Raw genomic sequence first — 25,260 nt, 5'->3', positions numbered from 1 at the left:
ACAGACTTGCAATAAGGTTCACTGGTTTTGGGTCAATGTGTTGGTTTTGTTTTTAAATGAGGTTAAAGTCCTCTATATAAGGTCCAGAATAGACTCAATCATGTAGAATCAAATCTCATTCACACATGTACATCGTTGAAGGTTGAAATTCTATGTCCATTCACACATGCAAGAAAGTACATATTACTCCCTTGTTTGGTGTATAGAAATAGGGTAGAAATAGAAGGAGAAAGTAGAAATGAGAAAGTGAAAATAAGATTAATTGTTTAGTATAAAGGTGGGTCTCACTAAGTATAAATGATGAAGAAATGACTCTCTCTGTCATATTTTAAAACACTTTCTATTTAACCGTCAGAAATCGTATACTTAATTTTTTTTTTAATTATTTGTGACAGTAAGAAGTTGCCACAATGATTTTTAATTTTTTGTTATCAAATATTGGATGTTTATAAACGGCCACAAAATCCTAAAATTAAAAAAAAGTTAGTATAATTGATTAAAATTTAAAACTTACGTATGATTAAAAATAAAATTATTTTAAAAAAATTTATTTACTTTTTTTAATATATATTTCTCTCCTTTATTTTTCTCATAATATTCTTAAACTAAATAATTAAAATTCTGTTTTATTTCTTACTTATTTCTACTTATCTATTTGTTTGTTTTTTTTTTATATTTTTCTCAATTCTATTTTTTTTTCTCTTTATCAAACACACATTTAGAAAGCATTTGGTAAGAGAAATTTTTTTTTCATACCGAATAATCATGATTTCTGAGAATTATAAATCCTATGTAATTTTTGTAAATAATTAAAATATATTTAATTCCTCATAAAATTATATATTAAGATTTTCTAACGTTAAGAAGAAAAAGTGCAGTGGCACAATCCAAATGCAAAATAAGAAACAGAAATCTGCATTATAAAATATTTCTTATTATATATATATATATATATATATATATATATATATATTTATTTATTTATTTAAATATTTATATACATTATTACTAACATGTATTTATATAAAATAAAACTATTAGAAATAAGTTAAACATTATGATAATAATAAAATTTAAAAGATAATCTTAACACTCTTAAAAACACTATGTAAGACACGGTTTAATGATGGGTGATACGTCACTTTGATGATTCATATTCATTATATAATGAAGTATTTCGTATGTTTAATTATATTTTATTTAATAAAAATATTTAAAAATTATTAATATTTGATAGATTAATTAATATTATATCTGATATTTAGATTTATATTTATGAATAGAAAAAATCTGTTATGAATTAAAAATTATATAATTAAATAAATAATCACTTAATAATTAAGAAAAAACAGATAGTCACTGATTGTAGATATTTAGACTTTAAAATTACTTAAAATATTTTTAATTGTATATAAAATTTTGTCTAATTTATTTTTACTATATTATAATTATTTATTTTAATTACAAATATATGATACATAAAAAAACTAATAATAAAAATAATAGAGATTATAATAACGTTAAAATTTTATATTTAGATATAAAAGGAAACATATAAGAGATAATTTTATTTTAAAAAATAATATAAACTTACCTCGCAATCATATATTATTTTTAAAAAAAAAATCTGGATCCCTTTTTAGTTATAAATTTGGGACGATTGAACCTCTAGAACGATCTCAAGATTGGCCCTAGTCAATATTGTATTGAAGAGATAATTATATTTTAAATTTTTTTTTTATAGATAGATTTCAAATTTAAATCGAAGAGAAAATGAAATAAAACTAAATAAAATAAATAAATTTTTATTTTTAAATATCAAATATTGATTATTTTCTTTTTCCTTTCACATTTCTTCATCTGAATAAAAATATTATTTTCAATATTTTTTCTTTATAATTTCCTTCTCACCCAAACATATAAATTTATGAAAGATTTGTGAAGAAAATATCTGTGCAATATTATTTTATACATACATTTACTTATATTCAATTTTTCGTTTAATTCTAGTGAAGTAAAGCAAAGAGATGGCATTGGCAACCAACATTTAATCAGTCAATCAGACAAACTAGGAGAAGTCATTAATTAGGGGGAAAAGGATGTTTGAAGATTTTTCTTTTTGTCCCTGGTGTATCCAGAATTGATAGTAGTGACTAATCTTCACATTGGAGGCACCTCAAAGAGTGGGATAGCTAGCTCCAAGATTTAACGTGACTGCATACATAAGGCAAGATTCAAACTTCTGACCTTGCTTAAGCGTAGATCAACCCCTACTGCTGAACCACACGCTTGGAGTTATGTTAAAATGTTAGTAAAATGGAATGTGTTTATATGATTAATGTATATGATGTGTTTACGCATGTTCAGGAATATTAAATATCCACTATTAAAGTATATTTTTTATCTAATTAATTATGAGATCTTGAAAAAAAAATATAATTATTTCTCTCATATATTTATTTAACATCTCTCTTTTAAATAATTGTACTTTATAATTTTATTTATTTACATTTTTTAATAATAGTAAAAATGATTATTTTTATAATTATTTATTGTTTATTTTTTTATTGAAGTGTGACACTGATTATTAGTTTTCTTTTAATTTAATTACTTATTTATATTTTACAATTTTTATATAATATGTTTATGATATTTTAATATTAAAATTTATTTTAATTTTAATAAAAAATATTTGATTTGATTAACCGATACAATTATAGATAATATTCAATTCATTAAAGGTAATACGGGTACGTGGGTAATACTCAATCATATACTAAATATAAAATGAAAGGTTTATAATTAAAGAAGACGCAAGTTAAATGAATATGAAAGAGATATTGCAGTTTTTCAAAACATCCTAGTTAATTAAATGAGAAAAGTATTTTGATAATGATATTTAATCTTCCTTAACATATGTAAAGTTGCTTAGAATAGACAACCCCAAACTATATATACATGTATTTAATTACAATTCATTTATCTATATTTTTCAGTTATTAAGTTAATTTATCTTCCCCTAAAATTTTTTTTAATTTATCTAATTATTTTTAGTTCATGTAGACTTCCAAATACTGTTATTGTTTAGTGTAACAACTCTACTCTTTTATTTAATAAGAACAATTGCACATAGTACTTTCTTTTGTTCGTCCTGAAGTATTTACCGTTGATAACAGTAATTAATCTCCTTGCTACATTGGAGGTACCTCAAAGGGTGGGATAGGTGACCCCAAGATTTAACGCGGCTACATACACAAGGCAAGATTCGAATTCTTGACCTTACTTAAGTGTGGATCAACCCCTATCGCTGAACCATACGCTTGAAATTTTGCACATAGTACTTTAAAAAGAAATTTTTTTAAAAAAATTAAAAAAAACAGATAAAAGTGTTTCTTGATAAAAAAAATAGAAAACTGCTTTTTTTTTTTAAATTAAGAAGTTAAGAAAAAGATATGTTTATTTTATTTAAAAAACAATTTTATAAAAAAATATTTAAACTAACGGATTTTATTATTTTATATAAAAATTTAGTCTCTCTCTTTTTTTTTTTCATTTTAGTTTTAGCAGTGCAAATGTATAGAATTCCGCAACCGCCAACCAACGGAGTGTGACTGATAGATCATGGGCCAAGGGCCCAGTGACCAGAGCTATGACTAGAAGAATACAGGAAGAGTTGGACCTTGAGAAGACTAGTGGGCTTGTCAAGCCCAAGGTAATCTTCACTTGGAATGCTCTATCATGAAGAGAAGGCCTAGTTCTATTTGTATACATTGTACAGTTTATACATAGTCTTTTGTATTTGTGAAGCACTTTATTTGCTTATCTTAGTGTTTGTATATTGATTTTGAGGTAGGTTACTTGGAGAGTTTAACTCCATTTAACCTCCCTAGTTGATACTTTCATTTTGTATTTTTTCAGTAGGGAAAAGGGGGTGACATTTAGCAATGCTTGAGGGTGTGCTTAGAAATTGGGTCTGAGTTGGGCCTAGGCAAAATTTTACATATTGGACTCATTTTGCTCCTAATTTTTCATAGATTTGATTTAGCTAGGTCTCATCATCATATGATGAACCTAACTAAACCAAATCAAAGATTTTCAAAATAATTCATGGAGCAATTTTGGTTCAAGGCTGCCTAGCTTACTAGTTCTCACTTGGCCGAAATTTCTAAGTTTCCTTCTTGAGTTTTGAAGCTTGTCTTGCAAGCTTCTAAACTCAAGTAAGGTTAGCTCACCTTACCATGGTTCTTAAGTGAACCATGGTCAAGGTTAGCTTCTCCTACAAGCTAGCTAAACCGTGGGAGTTTAAGTTAACCCTACCATGGTTCCTAGTGAACCATGGTTAAGGTTAGCTTCTCCTACAAGCTACCTTCCCCTATATATTTGATTTTCCTACTCTTGTACTCACTTTTGAAGATTTATGAGAATAGAAATCAGATTTCTCTCTCACTCAAGAGTCCCTACAACCGTGGAGAACTCTCTCTAAGGTTTCCCTCAAGGTTCATTCAAACCTTGCCTTGGTTCATCAAGCTTCTACTTCAATCTTGAAGTAACCGAATCCCTATCAAGACTTCTTCTCCATTGAAGAACACTTCAAAGGAGATTTCAGAGATTTTCAAGTGTCAACCTCAAGAGGCATTTGATGAGGTTTTTCGCAAACCTATCACTTGGCAAGTGAACCAAGTTTCGAAGTAGTATTTAAAGATCGTCCTCAGGGATTTGAGTGATTAGTAATTCTTACTCTAATGATTTATAAGAAAATGATGTTCAATTTGCGGATGAATGATGATAAATTAAAACAATACAGTAAAACAAACGTAGTAAGGATGATGATTAAGAAACAAGGATTGGTTCGGAAGCACTTGCTAACTCATAGATCTTCTTAAAATAAATGCTATTCTAATTCCATTATTTCCACGTTCATTAAGTAATCCAACAAGATTCCTCAAGGTTGAATCCTAAAGTCATTAAGCTCAAAACATGATTCCTCTATGTTTTGAGTTCAACACTTCGCATTAAGAACAAGAACTTGAACAATGTGACTAACCAAATCAAGTCTATCCCTAGAACAAGAATTGATTAGGTGCAAGATTCAGTTCGGGTTTTCAAAAACGTTTTCCAACTGGATTCAAAAACCAAAAATTCATACAACGGGTGATCAAGCCGATATAAGCATTAAGTAAAGAATCATACACAAATAATGAGATTAAAATGCATATATTTAAGAAGGAGAAGAGTTAGTAGTTACATCCAACCAATCCTCAATGAAATTAGCCACTCATGGCCATTACAAATTCTGCAGCAAATTCCATAAGAGAGTACAAAGTTGCCGATGAAAAACAGAGGTTTTGGGAGCTCCTGTACGTAACTCCCTAGCTGCAGCCCCCAATCAGTTCCTCTTCAGCTGTAGTCTCCAATCAATGTATATACAGCTGTTTTTGCATTATTGGTTCAATTAGTGGTTTTTCCACTAATGATTGTCTCCTTTTTCCTTGTTTGTTTCTCCTTGTCTCTCTTTTTTTTTAATTGAGTGCTCCTGTGCTTCTTGTTTCTTTCCTTAATTTTGTGCCCCCACTGTTTCTTTCTTTTCCTTTATTTATATCAACTTTAAAATAGGGGCAGAAAAGTGATTTTTATCTCCACAGCTACAGCTGTAGATTCACAGCTATAGCTCCAACTTTCTGGACCCTTTTCAGACTTCCACAGCTCGAGCTCCAGATTCACAGCTCGAGCTTCAGCTTTCCAGATTTCCACAGCTCGAGCCCCAGATTCACAGCTCGAGCTCCAGATTCACAGCTCGAGCTCCAGATCTACAACTATAGCTTCAAGTCTCTGGAACTTCACAATTTCTCCCCAAATTTTCACAGCTCGAGCTCCAGATCCACAGCTATAGCTGTGGATTTCTGCCTAGCCAAAAAATTCTGCAAAAATATGAGGAAATTCCTTAAAATTGCTACTACTCCTCTACTCTTATAATATAACTTAATTATTTAAATAAAAAGAGTGAAATAACATACATATTATCTCTAATTACCCAAAAAGAGTGCCAAAAGTTGAGTGCAAAACAAGCCTAAAAATGCACTCAACAACTACCCCAACTTAATCTCTTGTTGGTCCCCAACAAGATACCAATCAAAAACCAAAAAGGTTACTTCCTACCATAAGATTTCTTCTATATCAACAATAGGTAAACACTCAATCAATTCACCATCAAAAACCAATTTCTACTCACTGAGGTGCCCACAACAACAACCATGCCCAAACACAAAAATTGCAAGGCAAATCATAGCATGAACATTACAAACCAATATCTGAACATACTCTCTCAACAATGGCTCTCCAGGGTGAGTGTTTCTCTCAAGTCCATTCATCATTTCTATGAACATAAGCATTGATATCATCTCTTCAGTACTACTCTTTGAGAGAAATTAAGGATCACGAGGACTTTTTTTTTTTTTTTTTTTTTTTGGAAAGTTGAGGGTTGACTGAAGCTTGGTTAACAAAGGAATGTGGTTTTTCAGATTAACAGGGTTTAAACTCAAGAGAGTAAAATGAACATGAACCAAACACTCCAGTTTGCTCACTCTAAATATTCAACTCCAACCAGATCTCTCAGCCCAAAATCTTCCTCTAATTACACACCCTCTTTCCTTAAGGTTCTTTGCCTAGATTTCAAGAGGTCTCTCTCTCTTTTAAGACTTTTTGTACAGGTGCTTGCTTATTTTGCTCTTGATTTGATTTGATTTTATTTTTTTTTTATTTTTTTTATTTTTTTATTTTTTTTTTTTGATTTTTTTGATTTTTTGATTTTTTGATTTTTTGATTTTTTTTTTTTTTTTTTTTTTTTTTTTTTTGATTTCAAAATAATGATAGAATGAAAATAACAAGCACACTTGAATGTGAACAGAGAAAAATGATGGAGGGGTGACTCTTCCCTTCAACTTGCATTGGCTTACTTTCCCCATTTTCTTTCCACTTGGCAATTCTTACCAACTACCCCAACTTAATCCCCAATTCATTTTCATTTACTCTCAAGAATTTGGTCAGAGTGATGAGTTGGTATTTGGGAAAGGTTTAAGGTGATTTGAAGGTTAAGGCTCAAACAGGTTTTGAAGAATAGATTCAATTCTGGCTGGCTGTTTGGTTCTAGGCTTAAAAAGATTTCAGTTATTTACAATGGAATGCCTTGATCCTGTCCAAAACTTCTCACAAGAGCAATCATTCAAGATTCAACCAATGCAAACACATATACCATGATGATGGCTCTCAAAAGTGAAAAAATATATATGCACTGTTTGGTCTCTCACTCACCAGCTTGGCTAAGTGTTCAGTTATTGATTTTTCATGCCATGCTAATCAAATAACTCACAATTTCATGATTAAACAAAGTTGAAAGAGTGTTACCTCAAAACAAGCCGCAAAACAAGCTATTCTTGAGTGAATCAAAAGATGTGTTTTTACTATTGTTGATCTAAAATCCATCTCATTTAGTTCCTTTCAACAAACAAATTTTTTTTTTTTTTTTTTTTTTCACAAAAAGTATATAAACCACCAGATAGTTCAAACAGTTAACAAAACAAAAACTAAACAACTAGAATTTAAAAAAATGGCATAAAATTAAAGTTAAACTCCTCCTTTTCATCATTGCTTGCTCATGCTCTTGCTCCCCACCATGAAGTTGTTCACCTTGATCTCCTTGATCTCTACCCCCTCCAGAAAATATAGGACTGTCCCCAGGCCAGTTCAGATGGTGGTGGTGAGGTTGGTGCATCGGGGATTTTATGAGTGGCTTTAGAACTTCCATTTGAATTGCCACCTTTTGAACAAACTATCTGAAAATTTTACAACCAATTCTTGCAACCAAGTTAGTCTACAAGTTGATCATACAAACACAATATAATTCTTCATGGAGCATAAGGAATGATCAATAAACATTGTAACATGTGAAGCACTAAAGTTATTTCCAAGCCACCAATAAACAAGCAAATATTTCTTATTTGCTTCCATGATCAATGATTTCACACTTTGGATAAAGAACACAAATTCACTCACGCATTTAACCAAACACATGGTTTACATGAGAAAGAAAAGCAAAATGCAGGTGAATTGTTGCCATGCAAGGTTTACATTTCTTCACAAAAATGAACCATTTCAGTGATCACCTTTTTCAAAGCTTTCATTGTGTTCAAATCAAATACTTTTCTCATTCAGGCAATTCTTCAAACACAACATAGGCAGAAAATGAGAAGGATCATGCATGTGCAATATTGAAGAATCAAACACCCAAACTCATGCAATTCCACATTGGTGTACTTCCAAATCAATCAAAAAGTTCATAAATGATGAAAGATTATGAGAAAGATTCAAAGAGATGAAGAGCTCACAAATACGAAGATCATTGGAAGAAGGAAGAAAGATGAAGACTCTACCTTGAAATCCCAGCAAAAAGATGAGTGCTTTGGTGTTTTAGTGTGGAATGACTAAGGAAAATGGGGATCTTAATGAAGAGATAATGAGAGGAGGAATTGATGAAAAGGGATATGAAGAGTGGGGAGATGGAGAGTGTTCGTGAGTGGAGGAAGTAAGAAATGAAAAGGTGGAGGGAAAGTGGTTTTATCACGCATTTTGAGTCCCAAGATTTCAGAGTTGGCACCAGAGACTTGGCGCTTTAGCTGTGAAAGCCAGCGCTTGAGCGCTGGAGTTGAAACACCTCTCCATATGCTCCAGAGAGTTGGCGCTATAGCGCTGAGAATGGACGCTTGAGCGCTGGAAATTTAACATGAACAAGGAGGCCAACAGAGAGTTGGCACTAAGGCGGTAGCAACTGGCGCTTGAGCGCTGGAACTTTCTTAAGCAATGGTGCTGGAACAGAAAGTTAGCGCCTTAGCTGCAGATTTTGACGCTGCAGCTGTGAAATTTTGAGATCAAGGCTGAGCTCCAGAGAGTTGGCGCCATGGCTGTGGAGTCTGGCGCTCCAGCTGTGGAATTTTCACCTACAAATTGGCTCAAACCGAGACTTGGCGCTAAGTGAAAACTGGCGCTGGAGCGGTGAGATTTTGGACACAAAAATGACAGAATTTGGTCATGTGGTCTTCATGAAAGTTGTAGCTGTGGATGTTAGCTGTGTAGTCGTTTTGGAATCACTCAAAAACAAGGTCTATAACTCCAGATATGACTGTTTTAGTGAACATGGGTCAGGCTGCCAGTGTGAGTTAAAACTGTTGCGGTTTTTAGAATATTTAACACAGTAGATGAAGGAATTTGAAAATGGCTTCTTCATAAAAGTTATAGTATTTTCTCTTATCTTTCTATTGACATAAAGTTTGTATCATTTGGATAACCACAGATAGAGTTATACCCCAAAAACCAAGGATTGACAGTCAGCCCAGCGAAAACGATTTTAACATGTACTTAGCCAAAATCCATTATAACACCACAACAAACATTGAACCAAACCTCTCTATGCACAAATATCTTTCACTCCACACTCCAAATCATTAAACTACTTACAAACCCCACATAAACAAAGATATGTAAAACATATAAACATACAACATATTAAACACACACACAAAAACAAAATGACATCCAAAATCTTAACTCACAACACATAAACAAAACTTACTAAACCAGAAATGTTGAACATATTAAAAACACAACATGCAACTCATCAAACACAATCATCCTAAAATTAAGCAACTCTACGAAATTAAAACAAAAACATGCTAATTTAATGTCCTTAGCTTGACAATCCTGTTTGTTCATGGCTCCTTTAATTGTGTGCTTGTGGTGAATCTCTCAATCTCACCACCCAAATAATGGTTGAGCCTCTGACCATTAACTAACCAATTCCTTCCAGAGGCAGGATCTTCAAGTTCAATGGCTCCATAGGATTTGACAGATTTAATTGAGAAAAGACCTGACCACTTAGATTTGATCTTCTCAAGGAAGAGTTTCAACTTGGACTTAAACAACAATACCTGCTGGCCAGGCTGGAAGTTCCTATTCAGAATCCTCTTGTCATGGTACATCTTGGCTTTGTGCTTGTAGGACTTAGAAGACTCATAAGCTTTCAATCTCCTTTCTTCCCATTCATGCAATTGAAGCTTTCTTTTCTCTCTTGCTGCCTTCAAATCATAATTTAAGGCCTTCAAAGCCCCAAATGCTTTATATTCCAATCCCACTGGCAGATAACAAGCTTTACCAATGACTTTTTCCAACTCTTCATTAGAGATAGACAAAGCCTTCTCTAGTGGCGATGAGCTCTTGAAATCATTTTGAGTTTCTAAGTGCACATCATCTAATGCATCAATTCTGAAGCAATCTTTGAGACCTTTTGGAAACTTTGTTGTTTCAAATACATTGAAACTCACTTCCTCATCTTGGACCCTCACCTTCAGCTTTCCTTCATCCATGTCAATGAGAACTCGAGCTGTCTTCATAAAGGGTCTGCCCAGAATCAATGGAACCTCCACATCTTCTTCCATATCCATCACTACAAAATCAACTGGGAACATGAACTTGTCAACCTTTACAATCATATCTTCCACTATACCATGTGAATGCTTGATGGACCTATCTGCCAACTGCAAGGTCATTCTTGTAGGTCTCACTTCCACTTCTCCTATTTTCTTCAGCATGGATAAAGGTATCAAGTTAATACTGGCTCCAAGGTCTAAAAGTGCCTTACCCACTAATAGATTACCAATTGATACAGGGAGAGTGAAACTGCCTGGATCTTTGGACTTCTGAGGTAGAGACTTTTGTATAATGGCACTGCATCCTGCCTCAAGCTCCACAGTCTCTTCTTCAAAAATTCTTTTCTTCTTAGTTAACAATCCCTTCATGAACCTAGCATATGTAGGCATTTGTTCCATGGCTTCAGTGAAAGGAATATTAATCTGCAGCTTCTTGATGATATCCAGAAACCTTGCAAATTGTCTTTCCTTCTCTTTCTTAGATGGGGCATGAGGGTAAGGTAAGTCTTTAATAGGAACAGTGGAAATGACTTCCTTGCCCTTCTTTTTATTTTTCTCCTTCTCAACTTCATTCTTCTCTTTTATTTTCTCACTATCTACACCCTCATTTTTATTGCTTTCTCCCTCATTCTTCTCAATCTCTTCCTCAACCCCCCTCAATTCAACATTTTCTTTCTTTTCATTTTTCTCACTTACCCCAACATCACCACCTACCACCTTTCCACTTCTTGTTGTTATGGCTTGGCAATACTCCTTGGGGTTGGTCTTGGTGTTGGCTGAAAATGGGCCTTTAGACATGTCAGCTAATTGTTTAGCTAGCTGACCCACCTGCACCTCCAAGTTCTTGATGGATGCCTCTGTATTCTTCTGGTTGTTCATAGATACCTGCATGAACTGGTTCAGAGTATCCTCCAACTTGCTGGTTCTTTCATGCATAGAAGGATAAGCAGGCTGGTGTTGCTGTTGTTGTTGTGGTGGTGGCCTATTGGATGATCCAGCTTCATTCCTCCATCCATATCCTTGGTTGTTATTGTTGCTTCTCCAACCTTGATTTCCCTGCATATAATTGTTAGTGTTATAATTACGGGAATTAAAATTACCTCCTTGTTGTTGGTTCCCCACATAGTTGACCTCTTCTTCATTTGGAATTTCTGAACAGTGACCATTAGGATGATCTCCTCCACAAAAATCACATTTTAAAGAAGGTTTTTGTTGGGTTGAAGAAGAAGCAATAGCATGAAGCTGTTGCGGAATCTTGGCCATTTGCTTAGTCAATGCTTCGATCTGTTGAGACAGCAGTTTGTTCTGAGCAAGAATTGCATCATTAGTGTTAAGATCGAGAACTCCTCTTTTATGAGATTGATGTCTCCCATGCTCTGCTTGGTGATCAGAAGATGCCAGAGATTCTATGATTTGAGTGGCTTCCTCTGGACTCACAGTCATCATGGTGCCACCAGCTGCTGCATCTAATAACATCTTCACCTCAGGCTTGATTCCATTCACAAAGAAATTCAGTTGAGCTATATCTTCAAACCCGTGGTTAGGACATTTCCTGAGCAATGACTTAAATCTCTCCCAGGCTTCACAAAATGGTTCATCTACACCTTGCCTGAAAGTAGTAATTTCTGACTTGGCCTTAATATACTTGGATGAAGGATAGAATCTATTTACAAATTTGTTTTCCACATCACCCCAGCTTGTCAAACTTTGATTTGGGTGAGATTGTAACCAAATTTTAGCTTTTCCTGTTAGAGAAAATGGAAACAATCTCAAATACACAGCTTCCTCATCACCTCCAGGTATTCCCATTGTTCCACATAACTCATAAAAATTTGAAAGGTGTGAGTATGGGTCTTCATGGTCAAGGCCAGCAAATTGTTGTGAGCTAACCAAGGTAAGGAAGGCAGGTTTCATCTCCATGGCTCTAGAAGTGTTTGGAGCTGCAATGCTAGAGAAATGTCTAGGACCCTGTTGTTGTGCATAATCACCTAGGGTCCTTCTGGGAGGCCTAGTTGGTCCATTTCCACCATTATTATTTCCTGTTCCGTCTTCAGCCATTGGTTGATTTGATGAAGTAGAAGAACTTGGAAAATCCTGCTGTTGTTCTAAGATTCTCTCTAACTGTCTCAGCCTTCTTGTTCTGCTATTATTCCTCCTTGCTGTTCTTTCAATTTCAGGGTCAAAATGCAATTCTTCAGCTGGAGTTTTTCCTCTCATACAATTTTAAGAAATCTGCACAGGAAGGTGAATCCACAAAACACAACAAGACAAATATCTCTATATTGTAGCTATTCACAAAATGGATTATCTACACAATTGCAAAATCACAAGATTAAAAATTACTAATTAGCACCAAATCCCCGGCAACGGCGCCAGAAACTTGATGAGGTTTTTCGCAAACCTATCACTTGGCAAGTGAACCAAGTTTCGAAGTAGTATTTAAAGATCGTCCTCAGGGATTTGAGTGATTAGTAATTCTTACTCTAATGATTTATAAGAAAATGATGTTCAATTTGCGGATGAATGATGATAAATTAAAACAATACAGTAAAACAAACGTAGTAAGGATGATGATTAAGAAACAAGGATTGGTTCGGAAGCACTTGCTAACTCATAGATCTTCTTAAAATAAATGCTATTCTAATTCCATTATTTCCACGTTCATTAAGTAATCCAACAAGATTCCTCAAGGTTGAATCCTAAAGTCATTAAGCTCAAAACATGATTCCTCTATGTTTTGAGTTCAACACTTCGCATTAAGAACAAGAACTTGAACAATGTGACTAACCAAATCAAGTCTATCCCTAGAACAAGAATTGATTAGGTGCAAGATTCAGTTCGGGTTTTCAAAAACGTTTTCCAACTGGATTCAAAAACCAAAAATTCATACAACGGGTGATCAAGCCGATATAAGCATTAAGTAAAGAATCATACACAAATAATGAGATTAAAATGCATATATTTAAGAAGGAGAAGAGTTAGTAGTTACATCCAACCAATCCTCAATGAAATTAGCCACTCATGGCCATTACAAATTCTGCAGCAAATTCCATAAGAGAGTACAAAGTTGCCGATGAAAAACAGAGGTTTTGGGAGCTCCTGTACGTAACTCCCTAGCTGCAGCCCCCAATCAGTTCCTCTTCAGCTGTAGTCTCCAATCAATGTATATACAGCTGTTTTTGCATTATTGGTTCAATTAGTGGTTTTTCCACTAATGATTGTCTCCTTTTTCCTTGTTTGTTTCTCCTTGTCTCTCTTTTTTTTTAATTGAGTGCTCCTGTGCTTCTTGTTTCTTTCCTTAATTTTGTGCCCCCACTGTTTCTTTCTTTTCCTTTATTTATATCAACTTTAAAATAGGGGCAGAAAAGTGATTTTTATCTCCACAGCTACAGCTGTAGATTCACAGCTATAGCTCCAACTTTCTGGACCCTTTTCAGACTTCCACAGCTCGAGCTCCAGATTCACAGCTCGAGCTTCAGCTTTCCAGATTTCCACAGCTCGAGCCCCAGATTCACAGCTCGAGCTCCAGATTCACAGCTCGAGCTCCAGATCTACAGCTATAGCTTCAAGTCTCTGGAACTTCACAATTTCTCCCCAAATTTTCACAGCTCGAGCTCCAGATCCACAGCTATAGCTGTGGATTTCTGCCTAGCCAAAAAATTCTGCAAAAATATGAGGAAATTCCTTAAAATTGCTACTACTCCTCTACTCTTATAATATAACTTAATTATTTAAATAAAAAGAGTGAAATAACATACATATTATCTCTAATTACCCAAAAAGAGTGCCAAAAGTTGAGTGCAAAACAAGCCTAAAAATGCACTCAACAGCATTCGGTCCAAGCATGGAGCTATTGAAGAAATCACAATCTACTTCAACTAGTTCCATCATTTTTGGTATCAGAGCCTAGTGCTCTTGAGGTTTTTGTTTCCAAACTTTTCTACTTGAATCCGTGTTGTATCTTCCTCCTATTACATGTCTAAATTTGTGTTTGCTGCAAGGATCTAGTTCTAATAATTTTTTTGATGGATCCTATATGTCATATGTGAACTAAATTGATTCATATTATTGCTTGTTCCTTTGAATCCGTGAATCAATTGTTTTGTGCTTTAGGTACTCTTGTTCTTGTACGTTTTTAATTTTTTCTTGAGTCTCTCCATTCTATAACATGTGTCCGTGATTGGACAACATTCATATTGCATAGATTTTGTTTTTGAATCACTTGTTTTGTCCTAGAAAGTCATGTGTAGTCCTTTGTATGTTAAAACTTCCTAGACTAGCTTGTTTGACCTAATTTTGTTTTGTGTCTTTGTATCCGAAAATTTGTGTGTCTTTTCTTATTAAATCTATACCTTACTATATGTGCTTTTGTTTTACATAATTGAGTTCCTAATTTGCTATTAGTTCTAGCAAATTTCCTAGAGTTAGGTTTCTATTATGTCTTAATAAAAGTTTTGTCAAGAAAAGTTCATAAACACTTTTCTATTAGGTTTTCTTGAGTCTTGTGTTGTGGCTGAAACCTTGTGCAAATTTTTGAGCCTTAAAACAGAGACAAAACAGAGGTGTGAGTGTCTTAAATGCATGAGAAAAACAAAAGAATGAGTGCTTAAAAGTTTGACCTAAAAACAATACAAAATAGTGAAGCACTAGTTAAAAAAAAAGCATGAAAACACCTCTTGTTTTGTGTAAAATTTTTGCTGCAGTATTTTTACATTAAATCCGAGACTTCGAAGTGTTTAAAAGGCATTGAAACTCCTGAACATCAAAATAAAAATAAGAGAAAAATATTTTGCAAAAGAAAAAGAAAGAAATAGCAAAAGAAAAAGCCAAAAAGGAGTGAAAATTTGTGATGTATAGCTCTCGGATTTAGTAATATTTTGGCATCTATATTTTGTGACCAGCCACATCAATTGTGTCTTATTTTTGTTGTTAATCTTAGCTTTTGTTTTGTAATCCATTCTAGTGCCTTTCCTAGGTTATTCTTTGTGTGCTAGCTTTCAAAATTTGCCTTAATTTTTGCTTGTCAAATTTGTGGAATTCTTTCTAGTCTTGTCTCATTTTCTTCTACCATTTGGTGTAGCCATTCTAAATTGTTCCTTTTCAGTTTTAGCACTAATATTCTAGTCTTGAAGGTGGTTGAGTGCTTCTTAAAAGGTGTAGGAGGCCAAGGCAAAGGACATCCATTTGAAGGCTTTGGCGGTTGCTTAGGGAGTTTGTTCTCTCTTGGTGGCTAGGCTCTTGAAAACACCTAGAAGTGACTAAAATCAAAGTTGCTTCTAAAAATAGGAGTGAAACACCTTGTGAGGCAGCAACTTGGTGGCTGGAGTGGAGCAAGAAGGAACTATACCATTTGTAAAAAAATTTGTGAAAATTAGAGACTAATTTAGTGACGGAATTTTTGGTTCCAAAACTAGTTTTCCTCACAAAATCCGTTACTAAATTTGTTTCTAAATTAGTGGCAATTTGTTTTCTTTGAAATTAAAGTGCAGCCACTAATTTCATTTGAATGTGAATTTACATTTCATTTGGAGTGTGAATTTGCATTTCATTTGAAGAAAATTTGAATTTCATTTTCTTGTAATTTTTTTGTCTTCTAAATTTTTGTACAAGGCCTTTATTAAGGAGTGTCTTGGAGTGCCTTTGGTGTATCTCCATCTCTCCTTAAGAGTTCTTAGAGTAAATCACGTTTAGTACTTGTGGGAGTGGTCCTTGAAGGTCTTTGGTACCTTTCAAGCTCTCACCTAGGTTTAATTGCTTTAAACGCCTAGTTTAAGTTTTCTTGTCTTTAAGTTTTCAGTCATTTATGTTTTAAGCAATTTATGTTTTCAGTCATTTAAGTTTTCAAGCAATTTATGTTTTCTTGCTCTTTATGATTTCAAGCATCATATAATTGTACACATAGGCACTTGTTTGTTATTTTTCTTTAAGAAAAGTTCTTTGTGAAAATTGTTTTGTGCAAGACAAAAGTACAAGGGGGTTTAGAGATTTTTACTTGAAGAGACTTGGTTATTAAGTGGCTCTTTAGTAGCTCACCTCCCTCCAAAGTTCAATTTGTACTCTTAGACCTCCAAGTGCCAAGTCTAAGCACTTCAAAAATATTATTTTTATAAAAACTATTTTTGTTTGGAAAAATCTCTTGAATTAAAATGTCTCAAAATTCCTCCAATAGTGAAAGTGATGGCTCTCCAAAAAGTCTTTCTTACATCACTAAAGAGCTTAAATCACTTAAACTATGGAAAAAGCAAGAGTCCATTCAAAGAGAGAAGGAAAGAATTGAAAGAGAAGGACAACTTGCTTATCTTGAGGAAGAATTGAGAATTTTAAGGCAAGAGGAAGAAAAATTGAAAGAAGATATGAAGAAACATAGAAAAAAGAGTAGGAGCTCACATTCCCAATACACATCCCCTAATGAAAGCATGAATCAAGGGGATCACTACCAACATACTCCTAGGAGGACCACAAGGCCAAGGGAAGTCAAAGTTGACCTTCCCCAATTTTTTGGCAAAGATGATGTGGAGTTATACCTAGATTGGGAAATGAAGGTTGAACAACTCTTTGCTTGCCATAGGGTGAGTGAAGAGAGAAAAGTCCCTCTGGCTACCCTTAGCTTCCAAGGGCATGCCATGTATTGGTGGACAGCCCTAGAAAGAGAGAGACGCCTCCACAATGATCCTCCAATTCAATATTGGAATGATCTTAAAAGTGCAATGAGGAGGAGGCACATTCCCACCTATTATGGAAGGGAGCTTATGAATAAGCTCAAAAGGCTCCAACAAAGGGATTTGTCTGTAGAACAGTACAGGCAACAAATGGAGCTTTTAATGATGAGGGCATGCATTAGGGAAGAGGAAGCTACAACTGTAGCTAGATTCTTAAGTGGTCTTAATTTAGAAATAAGAGACCAAGTGGAGCTACTACCCTACAGGGACCTAAATGACTTGGTCCAACTTTGTGTCAGGGTAGAACAACAAAGAATGAGAAAATCTTTCAAAAAAAATAGCTCCCACTCTTCATTTCTAAAGAAAGATTCCAAGAAGGAGGGAAAGCCTTTTGAAAAGAAGAAAACTTTTGAACCCTCCAAGAATCAAGCTACAGAAAAAGACAAGGGAAAGGGAAAGGACACTACACACACTAGTTCTAGGACTAGTGATATTAAGTGCTTTAAATGTTTAGGGAGGGGTCACATTGCCTCCCAATGCCCCACAAAAAAGGTCATGATCATGAGGGGGCATGACATTTATAGTAGCCAAGATGAGGCTACTACTTCCTCTAGTAATAGTGAGGAAGAAGCAAGTGAGCAAGAGGAAGGTGTATAGTCTACTTTTCCTTATGAAGGGGAGCTCTTAATGATTAGGAGACTCCTCAACAATCAACCTAGTGATACTCTATCACAAAGGGAGAACATCTTTCACACTAGATGCAAAGTTTCAAACAATGCATGTTCTCTCATTGTTGATAGTGGTTCAGGGTGCAACTGTTGTAGCACTAGGCTGATTGAAAAGTTGGGATTAACTACTAGTCCCCATCCTAAACCTTATCAACTCCATTGGATTAATGAGAATGGTGACCTAGCAGTTAACCAACAAGTAAAGGTCAAGCTTTCTATTGGGAACTATGAAGATGAGGTGCTATGTGATGTAGTACCAATGGAAGCTTGTCATATCTTATTAGGAAGGCCATGGCAATTTGATAAGAAAACCATGCATAATGACCTTACTAACGAGATTACCTTTACACATAAAGAAAAGAAATTTGTGCCTCATCCTCTTACTCCTCAACAGGTGGCTGAGGATCAAGCACAAATGAAACTCAAAAGAGATAGAGAAAAAAGATTTTAAAAAAAAGAGGAAAAAAGAGGAAAAAAAAGTCCGTGAAAACTAAGGATAGAGAGGAATCTAGGGAGAAAGGAGTTCCCTCCCTAGAGGTTGTTACTCAAGAGAATGCAATTTCCAAACAAACCCTCTTGATTCAACAACCCTCTTATATCCTTCTTTGTAAAGGAACTCTTTCTTGCACTGCCACATCTAGTGGACATGAGACTTTACCTAAGGGGGTGAAAATTCTTTTAAAGGAATTTGATGATCTATTTCCTCCCGAGGGTCCAATGGGCCTTCCTCCTTCTAGAGGAATAGAACATCAAATTGATTTGGTGCCTGGGGCTAGCCTACCTAATAGGCCTGCATATAGGACCAACCCCCAAGAAACAAAAGAAATTGAGTCTCAGGTCCAAGAGTTGTTGGAGAAGGGCTGGGTTCGAAAGAGCTTAAGTCCTTGTGCTGTTCCAGTGTTGTTGGTTCCAAAGAAGGATGGCAAGTGGAGAATGTGTTGTGATAGTAGAGCCATCAACAACATCACTGTGAAGTATAGACATCCCATCCCTAGGCTTGATGACATGTTAGATGAGCTTCATGGAGCCATCATATTTTCTAAAGTTGATCTTAAAAGCGGATACAATCAAATTAGAATAAAAGAAGGAGATGAATGGAAAACCGCTTTCAAGACCAAGTTTGGATTATATGAGTGGTTAGTGATGCCCTTTGGGCTCACCAATGCTCCTAGTACATTCATGCGTCTCATGAATCATGTCCTTAGGGATTGTATAGGTAGATTTGTCGTAGTTTATTTTGATGACATTCTCATATATAGTAGGAGCCTAAGTGATCACATAGGACACTTAAGGCAAGTTTTTGATATTCTTAGGAAAAATCAACTTTTTGGAAATTTAGAAAAATGTACTTTTTGTGTAGATAGTGTTGTTTTCCTAGGGTTTATAATTAGTAAAAAAAAGGGTTCATGTGGACCCCGAGAAAATCAAAGCCATCCAAGAATGGGCCACTCCTAAAAGTGTTGGAGATATTAGGAGCTTCCATGGTTTGGCAAGCTTCTATAGGAGGTTTGTTCCTAATTTCTCCACACTAGCCTCCCCATTAAATGACCTAGTCAAGAAAAATGTGGAATTTATATGGAGAGAAACAAGAAAATGCCTTCACAACTTTGAAGCATAAGCTTACCCATGCACCACTTCTAGCTCTACCAGATTTTTCAAAAACTTTTGAGTTAGAATGTGATGCCTCTGGAGTTGGCATAGGGGCGGTTTTGTTACCGGGTGGGCACCCTATTGCATATTTCAGTGAAAAACTCAAAGGTGCCTCCCTTAACTATCCTACCTATGACAAAGAGCTCTATGCTTTGGTTAGGGCCCTTCAAACTTGGGAACACTACCTTATTCCCAAAGAGTTTGTTATTCATAGTGACCATGAGTCACTTAAATATTTGAGGGGCCAAGGCAAGCTAAATAAAAGGCAAGCTAAATAAAAGGCATGCTAAGTGGGTAGAGTTCTTAGAACAATTCTCATATGTGATTAAATACAAGAAAGGGAAAAATAATGTTGTGGTTGATGCCCTTTCTAGGAGACACACTTTGTTAGTCTCCCTTGGATCTCAAATCTTGGGATTTAATCACATTAAGGAGTTGTATACTAATGATCTCGAGTTTAAGGAAAATTATACCCAATGCTTAGCAAAGCCTCAAGGAGGGTTCTATATTTCTGAGGGGTATTTGTATAAAGAAGGAAGAATTTGCATACCCCAAGGATCTATAAGAAAACTCCTTGTTAGAGAAAGTCATGAGGGTGGTCTCATGGAGCACTTTGGAGTTGAAAAGACTCTAAGCTTTTTAAAAGGAAAATTCTTTTGGCCCCATATGAGAAGGGATGTTGAGAGGTTTTGCTCTAGATGTATAGCTTGTTTACAAGCAAAGTCTAAAGTAATGCCTCATGGCATCTATACACCCTTACCAGTTGCTAACTCTCCATGGGTTGATATCAGTATGAATTTTATTTTGGGCTTGCCCAAGACCCAGAGAGGCATGGATTCTATTTTTGTGGTAGTGGACAGATTTAGTAAAATGGCCCACTTTATACCCTGCCACAAAATAGATGATGCAAGCAACATAGCAAGACTCTTCTTCAAGGAAGTGGTTAGACTTCATGGTCTTCCCAAAACCATTGTTTCAGATAGGGATACTAAGTTCCTTAGCCATTTCTGGAAAACTCTTTGGAGTAGACTAGGAACTAAATTACTTTTCTCTATTACTTGTCACCCACAAACTGATGGGCAAACAGAAGTAGTTAATAGATCCCTATCTACAATGTTAAGGGTGGTCCTTAAGGGTAACCATAAGTCTTGGGATGAATACTTGCCCCACATTGAATTTGCTTACAACAGGGTAGTCCATAAGACTACCAAAATCTCACCTTTTGAGGTTGTATATGGTTTTAACCCTCTTACTCCTTTGGACCTAATACTCCTACCAGACTCTTCTCATTATTTTCATAAAGAAGGGGTATCTAGGGCTGAATTTGTTAAGAAATTACATGAGAAGGCTAAAACTCATATACAACAACAAAATGAAAGAACTGCTTTAGATAGAAGCAAGGGAAAGAAAACCCTCATTTTTGAGGAAGGGGATTGGGTTTGGCTTCACTTGAGAAAGGAAAGGTTTCCTTCTCAAAGGAAGTCTAAACTCAACCCAAGAGGAGATGGTCCCTTCCAAGTCCTCCAAAGAATTAATGACAATGCTTACAGGTTAGATCTTCCCAGTGATTATGGAGTGAGTAACACTTTTAATGTGAGTGATCTTATTCCCTTTGCAGGTTATGATGAGGAAGATGAGCCTACAGATTTGAGGACAAATCCTTCTCAAGCTACCTTCCCCTATATATTTGATTTTCCTACTCTTTTACTCACTTTTGAAGATTTATGAGAATAGAAATCAGATTTCTCTCTCACTCAAGAGTCCCTAGAACCATGGAGAACTCTCTCTCTAAGGTTTCCCTCAAGGTTCATTCAAACCTTGCCTTGGTTCATCAAGTTTCTACTTCAAGCTTGAAGTAACCGAATCCCTATCAAGACTTCTTCTCCATTGAAGAACACTTCAAAGGAGATTTTAGAGATTTTCAAGTGTCAACCTCAAGAGGCATTCGGTCCAAGCATGGAGCTATTGAAGAAATCACAATCTACTTCAACTAGTTCCATCAGTGACAGAGTGAGCCGAATTGCCATTTTGACATATTCTAATTCTTTCTTTCACAGGCAACTAGGAGTCATTAATTAGGAGGAAAACGATGTTTGAAGAATCGATGCATGATGTATAGGTTAAATAATTACAATGAAATTAATCCAATAATTAATACTACTATATAAAATAATGCTAATTTACAAAATTTCAATTGAAAAATGAATTTGCAGTTAGTGAGAAGACTTGATACTTATGGCGTCTGCGCTTCAATTGTTCGGTCAACTATTTATATCCAGTTCTTCATCTAACAAGATCAAGTTTCATCATATATAAGTATTATTTTTTTTAAATTACTTCTAGTTCAAGTTTAAGTATTCTTCGATTTACTTTTTTAAATAACTACTTAAGTATTTTTTCAACATAAAACTTCTCTAGACTTCAACAATCAAATATTATTTTACAACCAAGTCTCTTTAAGCTCAAAACAATAACATTAAGTTATAGTTAGATAATATAAAAATGTTATTTTGTCTTACTTTTAAGATATGATATAAATCAGTATAATACAAAGTTGATTTACATGAAGAATGAATATGAATATGTTCAAAAATTGATTTTACTTCTTTTTAAATCAATCTGCTTCATTATATAATGAAAATGACTGTTGCAAATCCTTAAACATCTCTTAGAGACTTGCTTCGTTTGTCTTGATTTTCGTTCCTTGTGGAGAGAAGTGTTTATTGGTGTATTAAATGCATTTAACCAAATTATTACTTCTTATCTTATCAAGGAAACTACTTATCATCTTTTAGGTACCAAATAGTGGAAACATGCATGTGTTAGGTCAAAGCAGTTCTAAACAACTTTGTTTGGTGCTTCATGTGATTCAAGAAATTTGTTTGTCTTTTTATAATGTGAAACATGCCTTTTATTCCTTTTAAGTTGAATATGAGTATTGAGGAAACTTTTTCATTTGATTTATTAAGGAATAATATAGACACACACGATTATATTATTAGACATTATAAATGATATGAAATCAAAACATGTGTCTTTCAAATTAAGTACTTCATTTGGCTAGATAACTTAATTGTCTTAGTGCCTAATTTGTCTTAGTGTTTTATTCCCAAAACTTTTTTTCTAAAAAAACATCTATGTTTGTTGACGTTAAAACTTGAAATCCTAAAATGTCTAAGATTATCTTTTGACCTAACAATCTCCCTCTTTTTTATGGTTACAAACATGTTTTTGAAAAAAGAAAATTTTAAATGTAAGGAATATGGTTATAAAAGAAAGATGAATGATATTTTCTTAAAGACTTTTGAAAAGAAATTTGTATGATTAGACGAAATAATAACTTTGCGAAATTTTTTTGCAGAATTGACTTGAAATAGTTTCTCTATCTTTATTGCATTCTTCAAATAATTCTATTTTTTTCCTACTTAGTATTAAATTAGATTAATTAATCATAGTGTAAGTCTTTATGGATCGAGGTTTAGGACCTCTTTGTCTTAGTCTTGCTTGGCGTGGTCTGGGCCACACCTAACGTTCCCTCTCTCGTAAAATCAACCTTAAATGGCACTAGACACAACACTTCACACCTAATGTCGAGAGGTTTAAGACCTCTTTGATAGTCCCACGCCTGAAGTGACCATCCTCATGCTTGGTGTGGTCGTTGATCCTACAATTCCTATAATTGCGATCTACACAATTCTTCCCCCTCAATAAACACAAACACACTCAAGGCTTTCGAAATGTAATCCAATTGGTCATTTGATCAATCCATACTCAAAGTCTATAACAACATTAAATTATCAAGATTCATCCACTCTCAATGCAACCCCCAATTTCTTATATGAATGACTTTATCCTTTGAAATATACAGACTCATCATTTAAATAGATTGATCAGAACATCATACAAAAATCATAAATAGGGTAACAATAAGTTCCCAATTATATACATACACAATAATATGAGTTGAACATACAATCTATAGGGCTTAGGGTTCACTCCCTCTGTCCTTATTCCTCATATATACCTAAAAGATTTGATAATCTCACATCCCTCCTACTTGGAATGATAATTTTTGCATAATAATGCTACTCCGATAGCTCCTATTGCTAATCAATGTGTCCTCTAAGTTTTCTCTTGTAAGTGCTTTAGATTTTTTAGAAGGTCCGTAATGACCTAATCCTCTCTTTATTTTCTTCTTTTGAATCAGTCTCTAAGTTGAGCCCAGAATCCAGTCCAAAATCTTTTGATTCACCTCTCCCCTTTTATTTTATTAATAATATTTCTCTTATAATATTCTAATTATTTTAATCTATTTATTATTTACTTTTAAAAAATGAGAGGTTACAACATTTACAATATGCGCCTAATACAAGTTTTTGTTGCTTCATTTCAATGCAACTATCACCATTGGAATTGTGATGAGACATGAAACTCAAAAAATTTCAAATTAAGTTTCGGAATAAAGAGTAGTTACCAATTTTATTTTATTTTTTTTAATGAAACAGATATTAAAAAACTTATGGTAAAAAATGGTTTTCGAAGCCAAATTGTGGAGTCAATATCCAAATATCATATACTTTTTCCGAAGTTTTAAACAGTTTTGGTTTCTATATATTCGAACTAGCTAAAAGCTATTCTTTTTAGACTTTAGGGTTCTTAAATGAGTTTTGAACATGCATCGGTGAGAAAATCTGACTTTTTTTTGGACGGTATTAAATTTTTCGTGTAGCTGGAAATGAAACAAGTGCATTCATAAGAGGTTGAATCTAATAAAGAAATGAAAAGATGGCATTTTAGACTTATCGAAAATTAGAAATACACCATTGTTTCATGGTATAGATGCAATAAGTGAAAAAGAAACACATAGGATTCGCCAGCGGAATTCTTGGTGTACCTGTTCTCACTTTTTGCATCCCCAATTGCATTTATGAAGTTATGCCAAATGGAGTTCTGTATTAACAAAGATGTCAAAACGGGTAACCGGCCCGGCCCACCACGGGTTGGTGGGTTAAACGGGTTGGTTCATCTAATTTAAAAAAAATGTAATTTTTTTTAATATACAACTAAAGCCCAAAATCATAATTAAATGATAATTCTAAATATAATCAAATAAAATCTAAATAATCTCATGTAAATAAATATAATTCAAAATCATCTCAAATACTCTTTTGGACCTAATAATTTAAATTTTTAATTCAAATCCTAATACTCATTTGAGCAATCAAGCCCAATAAAATGAAAGCTAAAGCATAAGTTTTTTTTTTTAATGGGTTGGTGGGTCAGCCCGGCTACTACGGGTTCAACCCGGGTGAGCCGGGTTGTTAGTGAGCCAGGTTCAAAATTGGCTTATATTAAAATTTTCAAATTATTTTTGGCCCAACCCGACTCGAACCCGTGGTGGGCTAGGTTGGCTCACCAGGCTGAGCCCATTTTGACAGCTCTATGTATTAATTTGGTTAGAAAATTTTATGGCTTCGAGACGCACGCTAAATCTCTATCCATAATAATTCATTCACCAATTGCATGTATGTAATGTGCCCTGCTTTAGCGAGCAATCAATTAATGAGGATCCAGAAATTTTAGCAGCTAAAGTGGATTTTCGCCACCCCAACACTTTTGATGGTTGACTATGATTATCACTTAAAATATTAAGAAATTTAGTAGAGTAACAATATATGAATCAGTGAACAACGTAAATATACTATGATATGAGACTATATAGTTATAAGAAAGTGAGGTAAAAGAAAA

General features: G+C 34.3%; 1 protein-coding gene across 1 annotated transcript; it reads right to left on the bottom strand.

Moving 5' to 3' along the window:
* Window positions 1-6,422: 6,422 nt before the first annotated feature.
* Window positions 6,423-12,701, bottom strand: LOC145958225 (uncharacterized). Its single transcript, XM_083074928.1, has 2 exons — window positions 8,427-12,701; window positions 6,423-7,829 (listed from the first exon to the last, which is right to left on the bottom strand). The coding sequence occupies exon 1, from the start codon at window positions 12,690-12,692 to the stop codon at window positions 9,759-9,761; it is 2,934 nt and encodes a 977-aa protein (XP_082931054.1). The 5' UTR covers window positions 12,693-12,701; the 3' UTR covers window positions 6,423-7,829; window positions 8,427-9,758.
* Between the last annotated feature and the right edge of the window lie 12,559 nt (window positions 12,702-25,260).

This window comes from Cajanus cajan, chromosome 5 (assembly GCF_000230855.2).
Source record: "Cajanus cajan strain Asha chromosome 5, NIPB_CcT2T_4, whole genome shotgun sequence".
Classification (NCBI taxonomy): Eukaryota; Viridiplantae; Streptophyta; class Magnoliopsida; order Fabales; family Fabaceae; genus Cajanus; species Cajanus cajan.
The sequence above is the reverse complement of the archived record's forward strand: the minus strand, read 5'-3'. Positions and strand labels throughout refer to the sequence as shown.